The sequence below is a fragment of the Piliocolobus tephrosceles genome, chromosome 2, assembly GCF_002776525.5.
Source record: "Piliocolobus tephrosceles isolate RC106 chromosome 2, ASM277652v3, whole genome shotgun sequence".
Lineage (NCBI taxonomy): Eukaryota > Metazoa > Chordata > Mammalia > Primates > Cercopithecidae > Piliocolobus > Piliocolobus tephrosceles.
Genome location: NC_045435.1, coordinates 21674597 through 21696617, shown reverse-complemented (window position 1 = coordinate 21696617; position 22021 = coordinate 21674597). Strand labels below are relative to the sequence as shown.

Here is a 22021-nt window from a genome sequence, read left to right as displayed (position 1 = left end):
TTTCATCCGACTTCTTTACAGATAAAAATCCTCTCTACTTTGGCTGATTTGAAGACAGGTTTCATTTTTCCATTAAACTTTCTGTTTCCCAAGCTAAAGTTTTACAATTACTCAAAATCACTTTTAATATATCATTTTTTATATAAAGTTTCTAAACTTGTGATAATAATACAACTAAGTTTTGTTCCTTACCAGTCAAACAATTCTACCCTAACCCAATTCAACTCAGCAAGACCTTCTCCTAAATTTTCCTCTATTTGTACATTTAGACTGTTTCTCCCACAATTATCCTTCATCAGTTACACATTCTAATAGTTTAAATCAAACTTGGCAAACAAGATAAAAAGAACATGCTAAGTTCAGGAAAAAACAGGAGGGAGGAAACTACCTTTAATTTGGATCCATGAGGCACGAGTACAGATTTATTCTGCTTTGGTGGGATATACAGCTCCCATTTTCCATAATCCAGTTTTTTATATGGGTATGAAAATGGATTCCAACCATCTAAAAAAATAAAGAAGATCAGTTAACAACAGCATGATAGGACTAATAATTAATGAATTTCAAGAAAAGCAAAATACTGTTTTACTCGCACAAAAAATCAAATTGTCTAAAAAATTGTTTTCTAAAGTTTTCATCAAAATACTAGTGGTTTAGAAAAGGCAGATTATTCTTAATTTACTTCTAAAATATGCATTTTGAAGTGTGCTTTTGCATTTTATAATTAAATTAAGACTATAACATTTTCAGTTGTGGTTTCAACTCTAATGCTTCTGTCAATAAACAGAATGCAAAAGAAAATGATGGATCCTTTTTTTAGAAAACACCATCAACAAAAAGACACATTATGAACAAACAGAAATGTAGATGTCATGGTAGAAATCAATGAAAAACCATTAAAATCATATAACATTTACTGAATTTCATAAGAGTGTGACAGAGTTGATATAAAATCTAAAGAAATGCCTTAAGCAAGAAAGGCAGAAGGTTATATAAAGTGTAGGAAGTAAAGAAAAGGTGGAATGCAGGATGTGGAAGAAAGGAAAACAAACAAGAGCAGACCCACACTCACGGAAATTAACATATCATAAGGGAGGCTTTAAAAACCAGTGAGTAAAGGACACACTATTAAATAAGTGGTGCTGGAACAATTGGTTATCCTTATGAAAATAAAATGAAACAGATCTCCATCAACTAATATGTCCTCAAATCATTTGAACATAGATTAATATTTATACATGATAGGCAGAACCATAAAATGCTTAGAAGAAAATACAGAGAAATGCATTTACAATATTGGAATATAAAAGGTTTTTTAAGTGAAATATTTTTTAAACTATAAAACTTTAAGACTGGTAATTCTGACCATTAAAACTGTAAACTTATCATCATAAATAAATGAATCGATAGAATGACAAGACAAGCTATAAACTGGGAGAATACATTTGTAATGAATATACCAAAAGACAGACAGCATCCACAATACATGAAGAACACTGTAAGTCAATGAGACAAAGAAAACAAACCAAGAGAAAAATTGACAAAAATTTATTCAGGAGAGGACACTTGAATGGCCAATAAACATATGTAATGATACTCAAGCTCACTGTTTAATCAAGCAATCACAAATTAAAACAACAATAAGATACCATTTCACACTCAGGGCATTGGAAAAATTAAAAGTCTAAAAATATCATCTAGGCAGCAACCACACAAAACATTGCTGCTGAAGGTAGTATCATTGGTAAAAATAACTTGACATCACATGTGATGCAAAGTTGAAGACATCTTAACCCCATAACCCAACAATTCTGTTCCTAGGAAACAGCTTAGAGGAATTCTCATAAATGTACACAAGAAGGCATTCAAAATTATTCACTGAAGAATCCTTGGCCATAGCCAAAACACTGGAGGCTATCAAAATTTGTGGAGCCACAATATGGGTAAAACTTTGCAATATAATTAAACAACTGGATGCTACACAATGATATAAAATGAATGGATTAGAGTACCAACATATACAAATATCCCACATACAAAAGTTAATTTTAAAAGGGTACAGAAGAATAGCATTTATATCAAGATCAAGAACTATCAAAACATTATATGAAACTTACTGATACATATGTATGTAGTAAAAATATTAAATCAGAAATAGGAATATGAAATACCAAATTCTATAGTGATTCCCTGTGGGCAGAAGAAAGGCAACACAAGAAGCTTCAATAATATCTGCAATATTTTTGTTAAAGTGAGTTGTATACACATAGATGTTTATTACATAATTTGCTATTTGTTTACGCCTAAAATATTTCATGGTATTAAAAAAATCAAGCAGCCTTGTGGCATATACTGTGTTGCTAAGACATTACATTCTCAACTAAGGACATAATAAAGGAATAATCAGGAAACTCATCTTATGCCATGTTTTCTTCCATTACACACCAACATTTTCACTCTTCTCTCTCAGCCAGTCTGAACATCGGGGGGTAAAACAGGAGTAAGAAATAAGATTTAAATAAAGGTTCTTCTAAACAGTTACCTATTCTCCATCATGAAGACAGTCTGAAAATGTCTAACAGCAGTTTGTCTTCAAGGGCAGCTCTACAAGTTTGGTGCTGTTATACTTCTCTTCACCTAAAAACCTCAAATACATCGCACCTAAATACGCTGTGACATTCCATTACCAAAACAAAGAGTTTAGTCCATAATTAGAGAAAAAAAAATAATAAACGTTTGCAATATAAAAATCTAGGTAATAGAACACTATATGATTACTGCATTTCTTTTTAGCTAGTAACTTAAGACAAACAGCAGATCTTTCCCCAGTTAGGTAGATCTGAAAACACAGGGTACAGTTCATTAGTTCATTCATTCATTCATTAAATATGTATTGCATGCTTAATGCAGGCCTTGTTCAATGCCAAACCAAATTTAGCATTCCAAATTAGTCATATCTCATAAAGAAAAGGTTAGGCCGGGCGCGGTGGCTCAAGCCTGTAATCCCAGCACTTTGGGAGGCCGAGACGGGCGGATCACGAGGTCAGGAGATGGAGACCATCCTGGCTAACACAGTGAAACCCCGTCTCTAAAATAAGTACAAAAAACTAGCCGGGCGAGGTGACGGGCGCCTGTAGTCCCAGCTACTTGGGAGGCTGAGGCAGGAGAATGGTGGGAACCCGGGAGGCGGAGCTTGCAGTGAGCTGAGATCCGGCCATGGCACTCCAGCCTGGGCCACAGAGCGAGACTCCGTCTCAACAACAACAACAACAAAAAAGAAAAGGTTAAATTGGGCTATAATAGACCAATATAAATGAGAAGTACAATGGTATATCCACTAAAAATTTATTAAAAGATTCGGATATTTTGAAAGTGAAAATTCAATGATAGGTGAAATTTAGATATGCAGATTTATTTGTAAGAGCTGTTTCCCCACTGTGAAAATGGCTTCCAATATCAGTTTTTGAAAATTGATGAACTAATTCTTTAGCTTGATATCAACTATTATTTTAAGACTATTTAAATAAGCAAAGTATTAATATTTGGTAAAAAAAAATTCTTTTACTATGTCATATTTTTCTTTTATAATAGTGTAATGATATAAAATCTCCAAAAGCATATGCTGATTATTTGTAATTATACACTGTGAAAGACATGTTTTCTTTGCATCCTCAAGAGTTTCATTTTAGCAACACCCTTCTCCTCATGGGAACTCCGGTGTCAGCCTTCACTGCAGGTACTCTTTTCTGCCAAACACAAATCTTTAAAGCAAGACTGAGAACACCTTCACATATTTACCCCCACCCAAAAAAACTCCAGTACATTAGCCATCATAAGCTATGTAGAGCATTCTACAGATTTCGTATGGGAGAGAAAGAAGAAGGTTTGCAAGCATATACATATGAAATTACTTAAGACTTTTCCATTACTCATTTTTCTCTCCAAAGAAATCCCTCTTCAGCTACCCCACCATCAGATTTTCCATCTCCTTGACTCTTTCTCTAGTCATTGCAAAGCCCTAAATTTTCCTCATTCCTTTATTAGTGTTTCTTCTTTCCATTAAAAACATGGGCACCAACCAAAATATCCACTCCTACCATACTACATCACACAAAGGAATTTTTCCAGTAAAACCAGTTCCTGCCTAATATGAGTTTCTCAAAATACCCAATAAAAACAGCTTTACTCCACAGAATACACACATCTCAATATCCAGAAACAGAATAATCAGGAAAATCACTGGATTTGGATCTGTGCTTATAAACTTAACATTAAACACTTAGCTAAGAAAGAAGGAACTATCATTAAGATGTATCCAGGTGTGATATCAGGAACCAATCATGGAAGCACAGTTAAAAATAAATACATAAAATTCAACTTCAAATTGTTGGCATAAAAATACTGAAAACTGATTTTAAGTAAAATTTCATTTAGAAAAACACAGAAGGCAAAATAATATAAGCTGGTAGACACATTTTAGGGAAATGCATGTCTTGTGAAATAAGTTATGTGACTCTACTACAGAATATAATTGAAAATAAAGTAACAATATTAATAACAATAATAAATAGTACCAAGCCATGTCAGAGCCTATCTAAAGACATTTATAAAACAAATCAGGTCACTCAAACATTTTTCATTTAATCCTACACGACTTATGCTGAGTACACGAGAGAGAATTAATTATGTAATGCAAAGAGTCTGCATTGCTATGCAGACCTGAGGACAGAAACAAACATGACTTCACCATGTGTGGCAATCATTTGCTTCCCTACCAAGCATAGAACTACACATAGAACTAGAACGGTCTCTATCTAGGTCAGTGGGTTCTCAAACTATATAGCTCACATGAGAATCACATGGATTTGTTAAAATACATCTAGATTGCTGGGTCCCAGTCCTAGAGTTTTTTATAGAGATCTTTGGTGAGGCCTAATAATTTGCATTTCTAAAAAGGTCACAAGTGAAGTTGATGCCAGTGGCCTAGGGACTACAGTTTAGAAACAATTGCCCTGGTTAAATCCACTTAACACTTTTATGAGTAATTTTCTAGATGAAGTTAAACTAAAAGGCTATCAAATAATATAATACATCAACAGCTCAAGGGACTTCTGAAATCAAAAATGTCATAAGTAATCCTTTGAGGTAAGTGTTAATCACATGAAATACAGGATTTCAGATTTAGGATTGACTGGGGTTATACAGCCCAGGAAGGGTGACCAGGGAGAATCAGATTAGAGACGCAATTTCAGAGATCAAGGAATTTAAATGTATTAATGTGAGGGAACAGAAATGACAATCAGAACATGAAAAGACAACATGCATTAAAACCATTATTGAATATACTATTATTAGTGTCTATAGATAATATTTTCCATAATATTCACAGCAAAACATAGCTTGGTTAAAAAGTATAAGCAACTGATAACAAAATGAATAAAAATTAAAGGTTTATTTTTCCCACAGAAAAGTGATATTAAGCCTTTTAAATATTAACAATATTAACTCATATTCCTGTCTACTCTTCATTATCTACCATAACCTAGATATTGCTAGGCTCAAAGTTAGGTATCCCCAAAATAAGGTGTGCTTATTTTTTCAGTTTTGGTGAAATTTTAAGAACATGTTTCCTACATGCATAAATTATTTTATTACAACATCTGCTAAAACATTTGATGCTTATCGAGTACAGAAAATCTGATACAGTTCTCTGTTTTAATGATAAAATGTTAAAATTTATTAAAACTTAGGTACACAAATAAAGACCATACAGGTGCTATTTACAATTGAGATAAATGTAAAGAAATATAAAGACCTTTATGATGATCCACTTTCATTAATGAATAGTAAATATATTTTGTCATGATTTTTCTTAATAACATTTTCTTTCCTCTAGCTTACTTAGTTGTAAAAACACAGTATATAATACACATAATATACAAAATACATGCTAATTATTGGTAAGGCTTCTCGTCAACAGCAGGATATGAGTAGCTAAGTTTTGGGGGAGTCAAAATTTGTACTCAGATTTTGAGTATGTGGAGAGTAGGCATGCCTAGCCCCCACAGTGTTCACAGATCAGCTGTAGAGTCTTGGAGCAACAGTTAGGAACTCCAAGAATGTAGAAAGGATTCTGATATTCTTATGCCTGTCTAGTTTCTCTTGATAGAAACTTTTGGAGTGGCATATTAATGTTTTTGTTGCGATAGTGACTAAGTAGCATTCTTGGAGTTCAGCGTATTTTAATTTGCAGTCTTAAGTCTGGAATACAGGTAGATTTTAATTATAAATTAAAGTAAAATATTTCTAGGAATCACTTGGCAATTAATACGTACTAATTACTCTTTTAAAATAAAAATACATACAAACAAAGTATTTGAACCTCTCTTACTAAAGAAGGTCTTATACAGCTAATTTACAATAATAAATTTTTTGGCCTTCTGTATTTTTCTTTCTTTTTTTATATTTTACTTAAGTACTGGGATACATGTGCAAAACATGCAGGTTTGTTACATAGGTATATGTGCCATGGTGGAAAATCTGATATATTTCTAAACCAAACATTTTAATAGGTATTTGATTATTAACAGGCTTAAATTCATCATATGTGATGAGGCATAAGATTCTATTTGTCCACAGACTCAAAACAAGCTGACAAAATTTAAATCGAGATATGGAAAAGAAACAGTGTGATGCACAGTTTAATATGAACTGCAAACACATTCGGCAAAGGTGATCAAACATTAACTAAGGTCACTGTATCAGGCACACAAACTCTGTGTTTATCTCATACCCAACAACCTTTCCTTTTCAAATGTACTAATCCTCACATAGAATTCTCAAATGTCAGCTTCCTTCCAATATTCCCAAACTCTTTGATTCACAGTGGAGTACCACTCTTCATCAGCACTTAGCCACTTCATTTCTGCAGCGTTTTTGAGTTTACTATAAATTTTCCTTATACATGACTGAAATGGTTCCAACTTAGTATGTAGGGTCTTCCATTTTTCAGGAAGATTCCAATGTGCTAAAGAGTTTGGTTTGCACTTGGGCCAATCCCTGGCACACCCAGACAAGCAGTGAGGTAAGATGCCTGGCAAATGCAACAGGCAAGGCTAATACACAAAGGCTAATATAAAGCCAGTACTAGCCCATATGGCAGATATCTATCCTATCCCGTCTGAAAGGATATCCTCAGGACAAAACAGTTGTTAAATATTTGGAATATCACCACTTTGGAGCAAGGAAACATCCTTCCTCACCATATGATGTCATTTAATGACTTTGTATCAGGTAGAATGTGTAAGAAATTATAATGCAAAGGCTTATAAAGATTGAAGTCTGGGGACTTTGCTTGTATCAAGGAAAATCTTGTCATAAAGTACAGGCTGGAATTTCCTATGGCATTGTTCTTACCCAGCATTATCAGGGAACCACACAGTGTCCGGTGGGTGACCGACAGTAGTCCTTTCTGACATATAGCCCTGTGCTGTTTGATTTTCTCTCTTCCCCTCCAGATAATTCTTCCTCCTCTCAGTTGGGTGCAAAGGAGTCATCTTTCTTCAACTTCTGCTGGCAGCTAGTACCCTGGGAAGGACCGTAATAAGACACTTCCCCTCCCTATCACTATTACTTTGGGGAAACTACTCTTAACACATATTAGTTTAGCTTAGGTGTGGTTTTCAAGAACAATCTCTAAAGTATATCAGAGTGCCACTAAATTCAGAACCAATGGAATACTAATACCTCATTATTTGAAGAAACAGTGCTCAGTCATGTAATATCCAGCTTTCTAGAAATTAGAAAATAAAATCAAATACAGTCATTTGTTCATTACTTACCAATGGGGATACATTTTGAGAAATGTGTCATTAGGTAACATCATTATGGTGTACACATTATAGATTACACTTATGCCACCCTATATGGCATAGCCTACTACACACCTAGGCTATATGGTATAGCTTATTGCTCCTAGACTACAAACCTGTATGACATGTTATTGTAACGAATACTGTAAGCAGCTATATCGCAATGGTGAATATCTGAGTATCTAAACATTAAAAAGGTGCAGTCAAAATATTATAATCCCATGGGACCACCTTTGTATATGCAGTCTCTCATTCACCAAAATGTCATGCAGCATATGACTAAGCTAGAGCTTCACTTACTAAATTGTTATTTAAGGTATTTACGGGAGAAAAGAATTTTATTATCAAAAAAGTGTGGTTTTAAATAAAAGCATGTTTATTTCTAAAACAGTATTTACATTATGGTACTTTCTATGTAACAAAGGGGATGATAAATGGATATACATCATTGCTTGTAATTTTAAATGAAATTAATAATGTTTCATCAATAAACAGTATTTATACTATGATTCTTCTTATGTAAGAAAGAGAGTGATATTCTTGTTTATAATTTCCAAAAGCATAAAATACAGCAAAGAATGAATAGAAATTACTCTGAATATGAGAAGAAAACATACAGATTAGTAGTCTTCCAGGATTGTACTCATTATATTTTGACTACAAAACCATGTAAATAATTCATAAAATGGGAAAACGTAATAAGTTAAAAAAGAAAAGAAAAGCCCTTAAAATATAAATAAACTGAAATAAATGAACATAATTGCATATGAATAGTAGCATATCAGGGAAATCTGACTCTAGACTGAAAAAGTATTGATAATTTTATTAAGGATAAGTGTTACTATGTTACCAAAAACATCTACTGATAGTAAGAATTGCATAAAAAAGTATTAATGACAAAATTGTACACTGCCTCCAGTTTGGTTTAAATTATGAAAAACAAAACAACTAATGTACATGAGGCAAGGGAACCAATGAAACAACACTAGCTAACTACTGATAAGCATCAAAGCTGGGTGAAAAGAATATAGAACCTTATCTCTATTATTCCACAGAGTACAATATTTCTGTAATAAAAACTTAAAAATGAATGTTATGAGGTCTCTGTGCACAAATACGTGTCCAAATCTCTTTTCTTGCTATCAATTATAAAAAGTGGTATTATAAAGCACAGGGCATAAGGTTTAATATACTTACGGTTCTGAATACAGATTAACAAACCACTTTCTGGATAGGTAGTTTCCATTAATACACCAATCAGCCGGATATGAGGATGTTCAACTACCCATAACCTCATCAACTCTGAAAATTATCATCTTTATAACAGGGCATACCTGCCTTGATCAATCAGCGTTCACTAAGAGAATTAAGCCCTAATGTTTTAAGAATCCATTGTATGCAATAAATTAACTCCCCTTCAGTGCATCTAGAATCGTATTAGTTACATATAGTCATTGCGAGAATTTGGAAAATAGGCACTCAAATAATTTTCTGTGTTCTGTGGATCAGATGCAGAACCTCTCATTATTATTCTAACTGTAACCAGTAACTTTCGATACAGTTTTCATTTCTTTTCAAAACAGACTATAATTGTAACTCTGATTATTCTCTCCAATACTATTGTTATTTGTGAAAAACTGTATGGTGGGTATTATATTTTCCTTAAGATTTTTTCATTAATTTCTAGTTTTATTGAAATGAAGTTCGTCAGGAGGCTTACTTTGTAGCTCAACACAGGGGCAATCAAACCATTTACTTATTTACCAACCTATTTACTTGCAGGAGTAGAAACCATTCAATTATCTCAAAACAGATTTTACGGAGAACTCCAACATTAAAACCACGCAACGCATATAAAGGCAGAGCTGAGCTGGTTGAAATGCCTCTATCTGGCCGCGCTTTCTCCTCATTTCTTACCCTCCCTCCAGAGCCCACCACATGGAACTCAGTTCTAAAAAGTGCTCCAGTGTATAATCTATCTTTGTAGATGTTTCACAGATCCTTGCAAGTATGTAATTTCATTTTATTCAAATTCTCCATTTATTTTCAGTTTACTTGATCCGCTGCACGCTAACAGTATATTAAATACTACCATGACAAGTGAGTTTGAAATGTTACCCAATTTCGGCCCGGCGCGGTGGCTCACGCCTGTAATCCCAGCACTTTGGGAGGCCGAGGCGGGCGGATCACGAGGTCAGGAGATCCAGACCATCCTGGCTAACATGGTGAAACCCCGTCTTTACTAAAAATACAGAAAATTAGCCGGGCGAGGTGGTGGCGGCGCCTGTGGTCCCAGCTCCTCGGGAGGCTGAGGCAGGAGAATGGCGGGAACCCGGGGGGCGGAGCTTGCAGGGAGCCAAGATGGCGCCGCTCACTCCAGCCTGGGCCACAGAGCCAGACTCTGTATCAAAAAAAAAAAAAAAAAAATTTATCCAATTTCACACAATTCATGCCATTTATAATTGACCAAAAATAAACATTATTTAGGATCTAAGGATAATGACATTTATCTTTGCTGTGGCTTGCATTATTGATCACTTTTTGGACTGAAAATTTGTATGCCCCTCAAATTCATGTTAAAATCTTAACCCCAAATGTGGTAATATTTGGAGATAGGGACTTTGAGAGGGAATTAAATCATGTGGGAAAGCCCTCATGACTGGGATTAGTACCTATATTACAGGAAACCCAGAGAGCTCTTTCTGTCGCTGGGTCATGTGAGAACACACTGTGAAAAGACAGTGTGCAGCACGGGAGAGGGCCCACACCAGAATCCAACCATGATGGCACCATGATCGCAGGCTTCCAGCCTCCAGAACTGCAAGAAATAAATGTCTTTTGTTTATATGCCACCCAGTCTATGGTCCTGTGTTATAACAGCCCAAACCCACTAAGATACTTGGGTTTGGTTTGGGTCTGAACATGACTATCCTTTCATTTTGTAATTTCTCAGTAAACCAGAGGAAAACTAATGGGTACAGCTGGAAAGTGAGGCATTATTTGCTTAGAAAGAACACAGAAAGGATAAAGTAGGAAGGAGAAGAAATGTAAGAGACTTGTGAATGCCATATGGTCTATAACCAGAGGTAGCAACAGTCATCCTGTGGGCCAAGAATAGCTCTCAAGTATGTTTTCAGTAGCTAGCTATCTCTCCATTTTCCCAAACATTTGGGACCCAGTAGGGGGACTCTTTTTAGACAGGGAGCACACTCTAGTTCCCTGTTAGATGCCATATCACTATCAACTGCAACTTAACTGATTCATCACTTCCTTGGTTTCAGCATGTACTTGAGTTTAGGAACTCTCCTCTATACCCTAAAACACAATCTTCTATCTTAAGATGCCCCACCTGACCCAGTCCATGGTGTGGGAGCGTGGCAATGGTTTACAGCAATCAAGAAGGGACCTACATAGATCTCCCTCCTAACCCTATAGCCACGTATGATAATACACCAATAACGTTAAAATAGTGGTTTCTAATATAGCTAGCAATGTAACAGATAAAAACTCATGTGTCTCTGGCCAACTGGTTTTCAACAAGGATGACTAAGACCATTGAATGAGAGAAAGAATAGTCTTTAAAACCAATAGTTCTGGGACAACTGGATCTCTACATAAAAAAAATAATAAATTTGGATTCCTGTTTTGAAGCATATACAAAACTAACTCAAAATGACTCATGTCAGAACTAAAACTAGAAAACATACGTCAATCTTTGTAATTTCTGTTCTTTAATATCACACAAAAAGTACAAGAAACAAATGAAAAAACTGATAATCTGACATCTTCAAAATTAAAATTTTTGTATGTCAAAGGACACTATCAAGAAAGTGAAAAGGCAGTCCACAGAATGGGAGAAAATATTTTCAAATCATATATTTGATAGGGGACATGAATCTAGAGTACATAAAGAATATTTAACAATTAAATAAAAAAGACAACCCAATTTTTAAAATGAGCAAAGGATCTGAATAGACATTTCTACCAATCAGATGTACAAATGGACAATAAGCCTACAAAAGGATATTCAAGGGCTGGGTGTGGTGGCTCACATCTATAATCCCAACACTTTTGTAGGCCAAGGCAGGAGGATTGCTTGAGGCCAGGAATTCAAGACCACACTGGGCAACAGAGCAAGACCCCATCCCTACAAAAAATAAAATAGCTGGGCACAGTGGCACACGCCTGTAGTCCTAGCTACTCAGGAGGCTGTGGCAGGAGCATCGATTGAGCCCAGAAGGTCAAGGCGGCAGCAAGCCATGATCACACCACTGCACTCCAGCCTGGGGGAGAGTAAGGCTCTTTCTCAAAAAAAATAAATAAATAAATAAAAATAAACATAGTTCTAAAAAAGGGTATTCAACGTTATTAGTCATTAGGAAAATACAAATACAAATCAAAACCACAATGAGATACCACTTCATGCACACTAGGATGGCTAATGGATAGCAAAGACACGGGAAAATTTCAAACCTCAGGTGCTACTGGTGGGAAGATAACACGGTGCAGCCCCTTTGAAAATGCTGCAGTTCCTCCAAAGCTAAGGTCGAGTTATCATTAGACACAGCAATTCCACCCCAGCCGAGATACCCAACTAAAATGAAAACACAGGTCAACACAAAAACTTCAATACAAATGTTCACAGTAGAATTACTCACAATAGTCAAAAGGTGAAAACAATCCAAATGATCATCAATAAATGAATAAACAAAATGTTGAATATTCATAGAATGAAATATTATTTGGTCATTAACAGGAATGAAGTACTAACACACACTACAACATGGAACCTTGTACACATGCTAAGTGAAAGAATCACACCACAAAAAAGCACATATTATATGAGACCATTTATATGAAATATTGAACACCAGCAGATTTATAGACACAAAAAGTAGATCAGTGGTTGCCTAGTGCTGGGGAAATGGTAGGATGATGGCTAAAGGGTATGGCATTTCTTTGGGGATGTTAAAAATGTTCTAAAATGAACTATAATAATGGTTGCACGACTCTTTTATTATATATACTAAAAGCCACCAAATTGTACACTTTTAAATGGTGAGCTATATGCTACATGAATTATATCTCAATAAGGCTGTTAAAAAATAAAACTTTTTTAAAAAGTCAGGTAGCCTTTATTCATTCACTTCTACTGAGCTTTTGCCCTAGAATAAAATCAGGTTCTGTTGGAGATACTGTAAAGGAAAAGACCACATAGTGAGACAGATAAAAATTTAATGCTGAATGGTTAGCTTGGTCAATAAGTAGAATAAAGACTCAGGATGGATAGCTGAAGACTCTATGAAGAAAAATGATTAAAAATTTCAACGCTTCGCCAAGGTAGAACAACTTAACCACATTTGAAACTACAAACAACAGTCTCTTTACTCAAACGAAAATAGGTATCCTCTTCTCAAACCCAGATTAGTCGGTGGTAGCTTTAGAGGTGATTACCAACTTAAGCTAACGATGATGATGCAAGAACTTATCTTTTACTCTGAATGAGACCTGTAAGGAACACAAATCTATAACTTTTACACAGCACCCAAATATTTTGCTATCCGGACACAGGTTTGGTAACCAATGGCCTATGTTATTATTTAAGAAACCTGACAAAGAATTGAGGGAGGAATTTTCTTTCATTTTACATATACATTTCATATATATTTGAGGAAAGAGAGCTGTGAACAACTTTATATCAAATAATATACTCCCTTTAAAAAATAATTTGAGCAGAGGCCATCTCAAAACTAATGATATGGAAATGAAGAGTCTTATTGTGATAGAAATAACAAAATCATTATAACAACAAAAAATAGGAAGACGTGGTGACACTGATTCCAGTAGCAGTAGTTATGGATTGTCCTTAGTGCTTGACATCCAACATCTAATTCAATTACCTCAAATGTCCCATAAAGTATTACAATTTTCATCTGATGGATGACAAAATATGCTTCAAGAGGGAGAGTAACAAAGACCAAATCACAGAGCTACTACATGACAGGCAGTATTTGAATCATGTTAGTCTGACTCCTGCTTCTATCTGTATGTGCTCTTATCCTCTATGACACGTATACAACAATATAGATCCAGCCCAGCATCTATCTACTGGGTAGAAATGTGGATAATACCTGTCTTAGACAACTCAAGCTGCTATAACAAATACCACAGACTGGGTCACTTAAACAAAAAACATTCATTTTTCACAGTTCTGAAGGCTTTGGAAGTCTAAGATCAGGGTGGAAGGACAGTCCAATTCTTGATAGTTGTCTTCCCAACTTGCAGAGTACTGTCTGCACGTTGTCTCACATGGTGGAGACAGGAATCCTCTCTCTGGAGTCTCTTATAAGGGCACTAATCCCATTCATGAGGGCTCTCCTATCAAGATCTAATTACTTCCCAAAGCCCCCACCTGCATATTTCATCACATTGGAGATTAGGGCTTCAACATAGGAATTTTGAGGAAACACAAACGTTCACTCCACAGCAGAAATTTAACTAGATTTTATGTTTGCCCTCTCAATTAAAGCCATCCAGGAATCTTATGCTTTAGCAATCCAAATTTTTCTATGGAATGTTTTTTTTCATAGAAAAGCTCACTAGTACATTGTTGCAAGCCCTGAAAACATCAGGCCTGTCAATATAGCAGCTACACCAGAAAGAAAGCTACATCAGTCTGTCAAAACACAGGATCCCCTCAACCACACTACTGGGATCAGTCACCATCCCCAGCCAAGTAAGTGACAAGAGCATGATTCAGGCCACTCTCTGGATATTACACCTTAAACGACAACGAAGTGTTTTGTTAATGTTTACAACATGCCCAGCTTTAATCTTGGTGTTATAGCCTTGTGGAGGATAACAACAAAAATATCATAAAAGAGAATGACAGCAAGACAGAGAGACAGACAGAGTAAGAAAATAACAAAAATAACTCATTTTACCAAGTAACTTCCAGTATCTCCACAGAGAGGTAAACGTGTATACTCTACTTCCTGGCAGCAGCAGGTGTTCTATTCCACAGAGAAAACTGGAGCCAGTAGACAAGGACTCCCTCAGCTTTCCACTCTCAAACCTATGAACTGGTAAGTGCAGGCTCTTTACCTCCTTTCCTTCAGTCTGTGAGAAAGACATGTTTTTCTCGTTGTTGTTTTGTTTTAGTTTGTTTGTTTTTCTCTTGTTCAAAGCTAATCATTTGATTCTATTCTTCTTCTTCTTCTTTTTTTTTTTTTTTTTTTTTTTGAGACAGAGTTTCGCTCTCATCCCCCAGGCTGGAGTGCAATGGCAGGATCTCAGCTCACTGCAACCTCCACCTCCCAGGTTCAAGCAATTCTCCTGCCCCAGTCTTCCAAGTAGCCAGGATTATAGGAGCCCGCCACCATGCCCAGTGAATTTTTATATTTTTAGTAGAGACAGGGTTTCACAATGTTGGCCAGGCTGGTCTTGAACTCCTGACCTCAGGTGATCCGCCTGTCTCGGCTTCCCAAAGTGCTGGGATTACAAGCGTGAGCCTTCGTGCCCAGCCGATTCCATTCTTTTCTCTTTTGTACAATTTTTTTCTAATGTTCTGTTGTTTTCAAACATGCTCTCAACTTCTTTATTCTCAGCATTCAAATATGATGCATTGATGCCTTGGCTTAAAGAACATTAACAACAATGAAGAAAACCTCTCTTTTTGATTCAAGTTATTCTCTGGCTATCCTACCACTGACAGACCGATCTCCTGACTGCCATCTCTACTTCCTCATATCTCTTCAGCTGATAAAATGTTTCTGAAATACTCTGGCAAAGGTCACCATAGACTTGTAAATTTCCAGTCCCAACAGTTCTCTCTGGACTTCAAGTGGTATGCATTTTCACTGGCATTTGAAACTCCTGGTTCCTCCTCCTCGGGCTTCAGTGATACCCACCTCAGCTGGATCTCTCAAACAACAATAAAGATGGGGATGAGAATGAAGGAGTGTATTTGAAAGCTACTTCACAGTTAAATTTGATAAGACGACTGTTTGATTATTAGGGGTGGCAGAGAAAAATAATGTTTCGCTTGAGTGGTTCTTTAAATGGGACAGAGAATACAAAGTAAGAGAGAAGGGAATTTTAAGAAACTAGAAGTAGTCATCTACAGCATCTACTACAACATCTACGACTGCAGGAAGATAAAGGAAGAAAAGATACCCAAATGGAGGAGGGAGGGAAGTAAGATAAAATAGCGAATGCAGGTACGTGGGGTACTAATCTCTACCATTATTTTTGTTTCTTATTGCAAAAGAAGGATATATTCTGCATACAAAAAAATATATAGATAAATTTTAAAGACACTGGCTGGGAACAGTGGCTCATGCCTGTAATCCCAGCACTTTGGGAGGCTGAGGTGGGCAGATCACTTGAAGTCAGGAGTTTGAGACCAGCCTGGCCAACACGGAGAAACCCCATCTCTACTAAAAATACAAAATTACCCGTGTGAGGTGGCGTATGCCTGTAATCTCAGCTACCCTGGAGGCTGAGGTAGCTTGAACCTGGGAGGCAGAGGTTGCGGTGAGCCAAGATCACACCATTGCACTCCAGCCTGGGCAACAAGAGCGAAACTCTGACTCAAAAATAAAATAAAATAAAATAAAATTTAAAGACACAAAAACATACTCAAACCACATCCACCTCTACATTATTAATGCCTTAGTATAAAATCTCCTCATTTTTTATTACATAGGTATTTAAATGCATATGCATGTGTCTATATAGTATAAAATATATATAAAAGTATATACATACTTCTTTTAACCTACAATTTTGTAACCTTTTGTCACACACTACACAGTCAGTGTCACCCATGTTAATACATATTCATTTATTACAGTAGTTTCCCAACCTGGTTATCTTTAAAGTTCGAAAACAATAAAGACGCTACTATAGATCCATCAATCAGATCCAGGAGTGGATCTTTACTTTTATAAGCTCCCTAAATGTTTGCTATGCACACACAGGTTTTGTAACCAATAGTCTATGGTATCATTCTAGAAATCTGACAGAGAAATGAAAGAGGTATTGTCTTTCATTCTAATATATTTAGAGAAGAAGAATGATGAGCAACTTTATATGCAGAGCGAAATAAAGCAGCAGATGGAGAGGCTGAGGGGAGAAGAAGAGGTAAACAGATGTACAATATTAAGGACACAAAACAAAATGGGATTCAAAGTATGGATCTGTGACAGTAATTTCTTCTACCAACTTTTGAAAGCACAAGGAAAGGATAAATAGAGACACAGAGACATTTTTCAGAAAATGATTGGAAAGTCAAAAATTGTCCTTTCTGGTGGCTTCTCTTTTCTCTGAAAAGTCAAGGCAACTCTTATGTGAATGAAAAATGAGGAGGTAGTAAAATAAGGGATTCTGAGGAGAGTAGTGAAACTGAAATAGCTACCATGGAGAAAGTAAGAAAGAGCAGGCTCCGGGTGTGCAAATGATTTCTGTGAAATGTTGATGGCCATGAATCTGTAGAAGCAGCAGTTCACATCTCTATGTGATTTCCCTCACTGTTCCCAGAAGCTATGCAAAAGCAGAGAAAAAAATTAGACATTACAGGTTTACAAGGTGAGCACGGTGGAAGCTCAAAGTTCAAAAGAGATGAAACGTTCAAAAAGAGATCAAGGGGTCTGGAGTAGCATCAAAGAAAAGTAGTCACGTCACAAAACATCGTAGATGGAGACGCCCCATTCCGTCTGGAGTATTTGGCATCACAGAGTTTCAAATAGAACAATTCTGCCATAGCAATCTTTATACCTTTCACACAATAAGGTTTGATAATGCTTTCCAAAATTCTCCTCATCACTCACCAGCAGCCTCACTCCACACCAAAAAATCTTGCTTGCTACTCCATCACCCTTCCTAAGCCTATCAAAACCTCTAAAACAGCAGAGCCATTCTAGCAGATCCGCAGATGCATGAGTGGAAAATAAACGCTTACTACTGTTACACAAAGTGTGGAAATAGTGTGCTACTCAGCACTACTGTGGATATCGCCAACTCGTGTATCAATTAAGAGTGATAACTCCCTCTGAACTCCCACAGTAGCCTACACCTACATCTACCATAGCGCTTACTAACTACACTTAATACATTTGTTTATATGTAGCACTGATTACATTTGTCTATATTGATTTGTTTTTCCCTTCTTTGACTGCCAGCTTTCTGAAGGTAGGGATCAAGTTTTATTCTTCTTTGCACCCCAAAGCCTAATACAGAATCACCCACAGAATAAGTACCCAACAAATATTTACTAAAATACATTTTTACCTTTTTATGCCAAATGAAGATCATATTAAGCTAACTTGGCAACTGAACATGTAATAAAGAATACAATTCACCCCCCAAAAAAATTTCTTTTTAGTTCTGCAAATGAGCATAAATAGTATTCTTTTAATAAGACTCCATTATACACTAAGATTACATTAATAAGAATTATACCTGGGTTTAGCAAATAATATAAATGATTAAAATGCACAAAAGATCTAAGTAGTTCTTTTTGTTAATCTTTTCAATTAGTATGGGTCACTAACCAAATTATGTAGTCAGAGATTTAAAAGCAAAATTACAGTAATTTTAAAAAACATGAATGACATGAATGTATTTACTTGTATTTTAAAACAGATCTTAATTTTCTCTTTTATGTCCTAAATGCCAAAAATAATATATATAATATATATCTAATACTATATATAAATTACACATGCAATTACTATTATGTATATGAACTATATCCATTCAACATATAAAATATCACCATTTAAAAAAAGGAATCTTCTAAAATGTTCAATAGGCTATTAATCTAAAAATTCACAAAATGCCAAATTATCTATGCCCAAACATTAGCAGCATCTAAAATAAACCTCTATATGTAATTTCTACATTTATTAGACATATAGGACACAATTTATTAGACTATGTTCCTTTTTTCCTGAAATCTAAAATCCAAGAAAATTGAATCACTTTTAAATGAACCAATGTGTTTATTAGATCTGTAGGGTGTAAGAAAACTTCAATTGCTACTCTAAGTCATGCTGATACAGGCATAAACTCTCAGGTTAAACTTCTCTCTTTGTAGTACAAGTTTCAATTTGGATTTTAAAAAGCTTGAGGCCATCAATTTTCACATCTTTCCTCACTCTCATTTCAGAAATCAGGGACCCAATTCTAGGAAAATACTGGCGAGTTATATGGAGGCTTAACATGTTCAAGAATAAATCTGACTGCCATTAGGGCAATTCCATTAAAACAAAGAACATTTAATCCACCAACAATTGTCATGTTTTCTGTCTTTAAGGTAATAGCCATTTGTTTAAAGTCGAACTAAGTAAATAGTCATATTTTCCTTAACTACTCCACTGATTAGATTATAAGAACGCTTAAATTTGAAACAAAATCATTAAAATGTTTTGTCACTTTTAACTGCTTCGTAGAATAGCCTGCAAGGCCCTACGTCATCATCTCACACACAGCCTCCCATCACTGGCAGGCGAGTCTACTCTACCAGTTGTTGAACTAAGCTTCTTCCAGCCTCTCTTGACCACTGGCCATATTGTGGCAGCCAGCGGGGAAGGGGTCCCCAGAGAAACTCCCACCGGTCTGCGCCCTGGGAGGAGTATGCACTGTGGTATGTTCCTGCTGGGATGTTAGTGTTGTTTGCAGTGGGGAGGAGCCTGGCCCCTCCTCTTCCTGGGTGGAACCAGGGATTCAATTCAAAGCACACCAGCAGGGATTCCGGCTTTGTGGAGGATCCTGTTTCCCATTTCTTCCCTTTTTACCCAATAAAACTGTGCCTTACTCACCCTTCAAATTGTCTGTGAGCCTAATCTTTTGTGGCTGTGTGACAAGGCCCTGTCTTTAGCTGAACAAGGAAAAGTCATGCAACAAGAGGTCCACTCCATAAACGTTATAAACCGAATGCTCTAGAGACAGAGAACTCTGTGCGTTCTCTGTGCCTACCCCAGGTTTCTAAGGAGCACAGTAAGATCTTCACAACTGTGAAGTCCTGCCAGAAATAACTGTGTCCTCCAGAAATAACGTGGACTTCAGTTCTCCGACATCAGCTAGACACTCAACACCAACCCAAGTCAGTTGTACATCCCCTCAGTGCTAACTCTGTGTGTGCATACTTCGTTTCTAAATTCCTCTTATTAAGCTTCCCAAAGAAATGAATAAACTATATCTCAGTTGTAACACTATCAATCAAATAGGACAGGAAGAGCTAGATACAAAAACACGGACCAAAAAGCAGTAAGACAGATACTCCTCCAGCTCTGGTACTGGGTCAGGCACATAGCAAACAATAAATGTGCATTAAATAAGCAGTTACCAGAACTACTCACTATTTTATAGTTACATGTACGTGCCTGTTTAAAACTACAATAGTAAATTTTTCCAATATATTTATGAAACATGTGCTAATCAATTAATTGGGATATCATTAGCACTTATCCTAACAGAATGAATAACTCCAAGCCATTCCATAACAGCATCATCACCATGAAACACAAATTTAAATGATGGAAATCCTCTTTTTTGCTGTTTTGTTGTTTAATAAAAGGGTTAAACCATTTATGACCGTCTTTATTGTGTTTCTATTTTATTCTACTTTTTATTGTCTTTATCATCTTGCTGTTTTCCTTAATGTTGTCTCATTTTATTTATGATTCTCTTTATTGTCTTGCTATACTATTGTCCTATGCTAGACATTACAATGGTCTGTAAGCATAATTAAGTCCTACTAACACAAAGCAAAAATGAATTAGTAAAGAAACATTTATGTGAACGTACTAGATTCTAGGAACTATGCTAGCTCTAGCACACAAAATTTCATTTCATTGTATTTCCTATGAAGCACTGCACACAGAAAGCTATTCCTATATGGCTGATGATGAAGATTGGCAACAAAATAAAGTCCAGATGAGGATAATCCATCTGCTTGCAACAACAATGGATTCCAGTGTTCTGTATGCCTAACATGACCATGCCTTCTTGTTCAGCCTCTGAAAGTGAATGAATCTTGATCTTAAATGAGAAAAGATTAACAACTCTATAACGTTGCAATTTCCTTCCAGTTAATGATAATATATTTACAGGAGATTTCAGTCTGTGATTCCTCATCCCGTGAAGAGGAAGTAAAAGGAGAATAAAAATGGACTATTTTATAAAAAAGCTTTTCCTTTAAAAATGAAATGAAAATTATAGTAACTAGACTTAACTTTTAATAGTTTATTTTGGTTTAATATGTACAATTACTCTGAGATACGTTATGCTAGTCAGCATGACCTAATCGTTAAAAAATTAATAATAAAGTTTGAATTCTAAAGTTGGTTGGATGCAGTGGCTCACACCTATAGCCCAAGGAGGCCGAGGCAGGAGAAGGCCGTGGAGGGTCACTTAAGCCCAGGAGTTCAAGACCAGCCTAGGCAACATACCAGGACACTCCTCTCTATAAAAAATAAAAATGAGTGGGGTATGGTAGCACACGCCTGTAGTCTCAGCTACTCTGGAGGCTGAGGCAGAAGAATTGCTGGAGCCCAGGAGTTGGAGGCCGCATTAAGCCGTTATCATGTACACCTTCCTAGGTGACAGAGCAAGACCAGGTCTCAAAAATAATAAATAATTAATTTTGTAAATAAAATAGTACAGTTGAATCAAGCACCTAAAGTAATATTATTATTCATCTGGGTAGATCTTAGGCAAAAGTAAACCAATAGAAGAGAAAACCCCACTTCTGACTTAGTAACTCTCAGAGGAAGGGATCTATAACGAGTTGACGGACAGGAGCCAAGGGTGTGATCCTAGATTGGGGCTGTGGCAATTGCTCTGAAGTTTATTACCCATGCCTACTCCTATGACTTTACTCAGGTGGCAAAACTGCCATGACCCACACAGCCCAGACTTCAGCATCTTCTCACAGCAAGGGAGACCCACATCCTGAAACCAGGTGATACAGTGAGGACTGGTAGTTGGTCACACATCCTTTTATATTCATCATATTTTTATTTTTATTGCCTTGGATTAAAAGTGCTCAATCAGATAGGATCACAGAATAAGTTTGGAGCCCTCTAATTTCTTCTAATTAACCTAAAATGATTACATAAAGGGGAAGTTTGCAATTTGGTCAACTA

General features: G+C 36.1%; 1 protein-coding gene across 1 annotated transcript in view; it reads right to left on the bottom strand.

Annotated features, from left to right (window-relative positions):
* GBE1 (1,4-alpha-glucan branching enzyme 1) overlaps positions 1-22021 on the bottom strand; it is a 269487-nt gene that overhangs the window by 182219 nt on the left and 65247 nt on the right. Inside the window, exon 3 of the mRNA XM_023216072.1 lies at positions 389-504. Within this exon, the coding sequence (XP_023071840.1) occupies positions 389-504 (116 nt within the window). The remainder of the gene's footprint in view (positions 1-388; positions 505-22021) is intronic.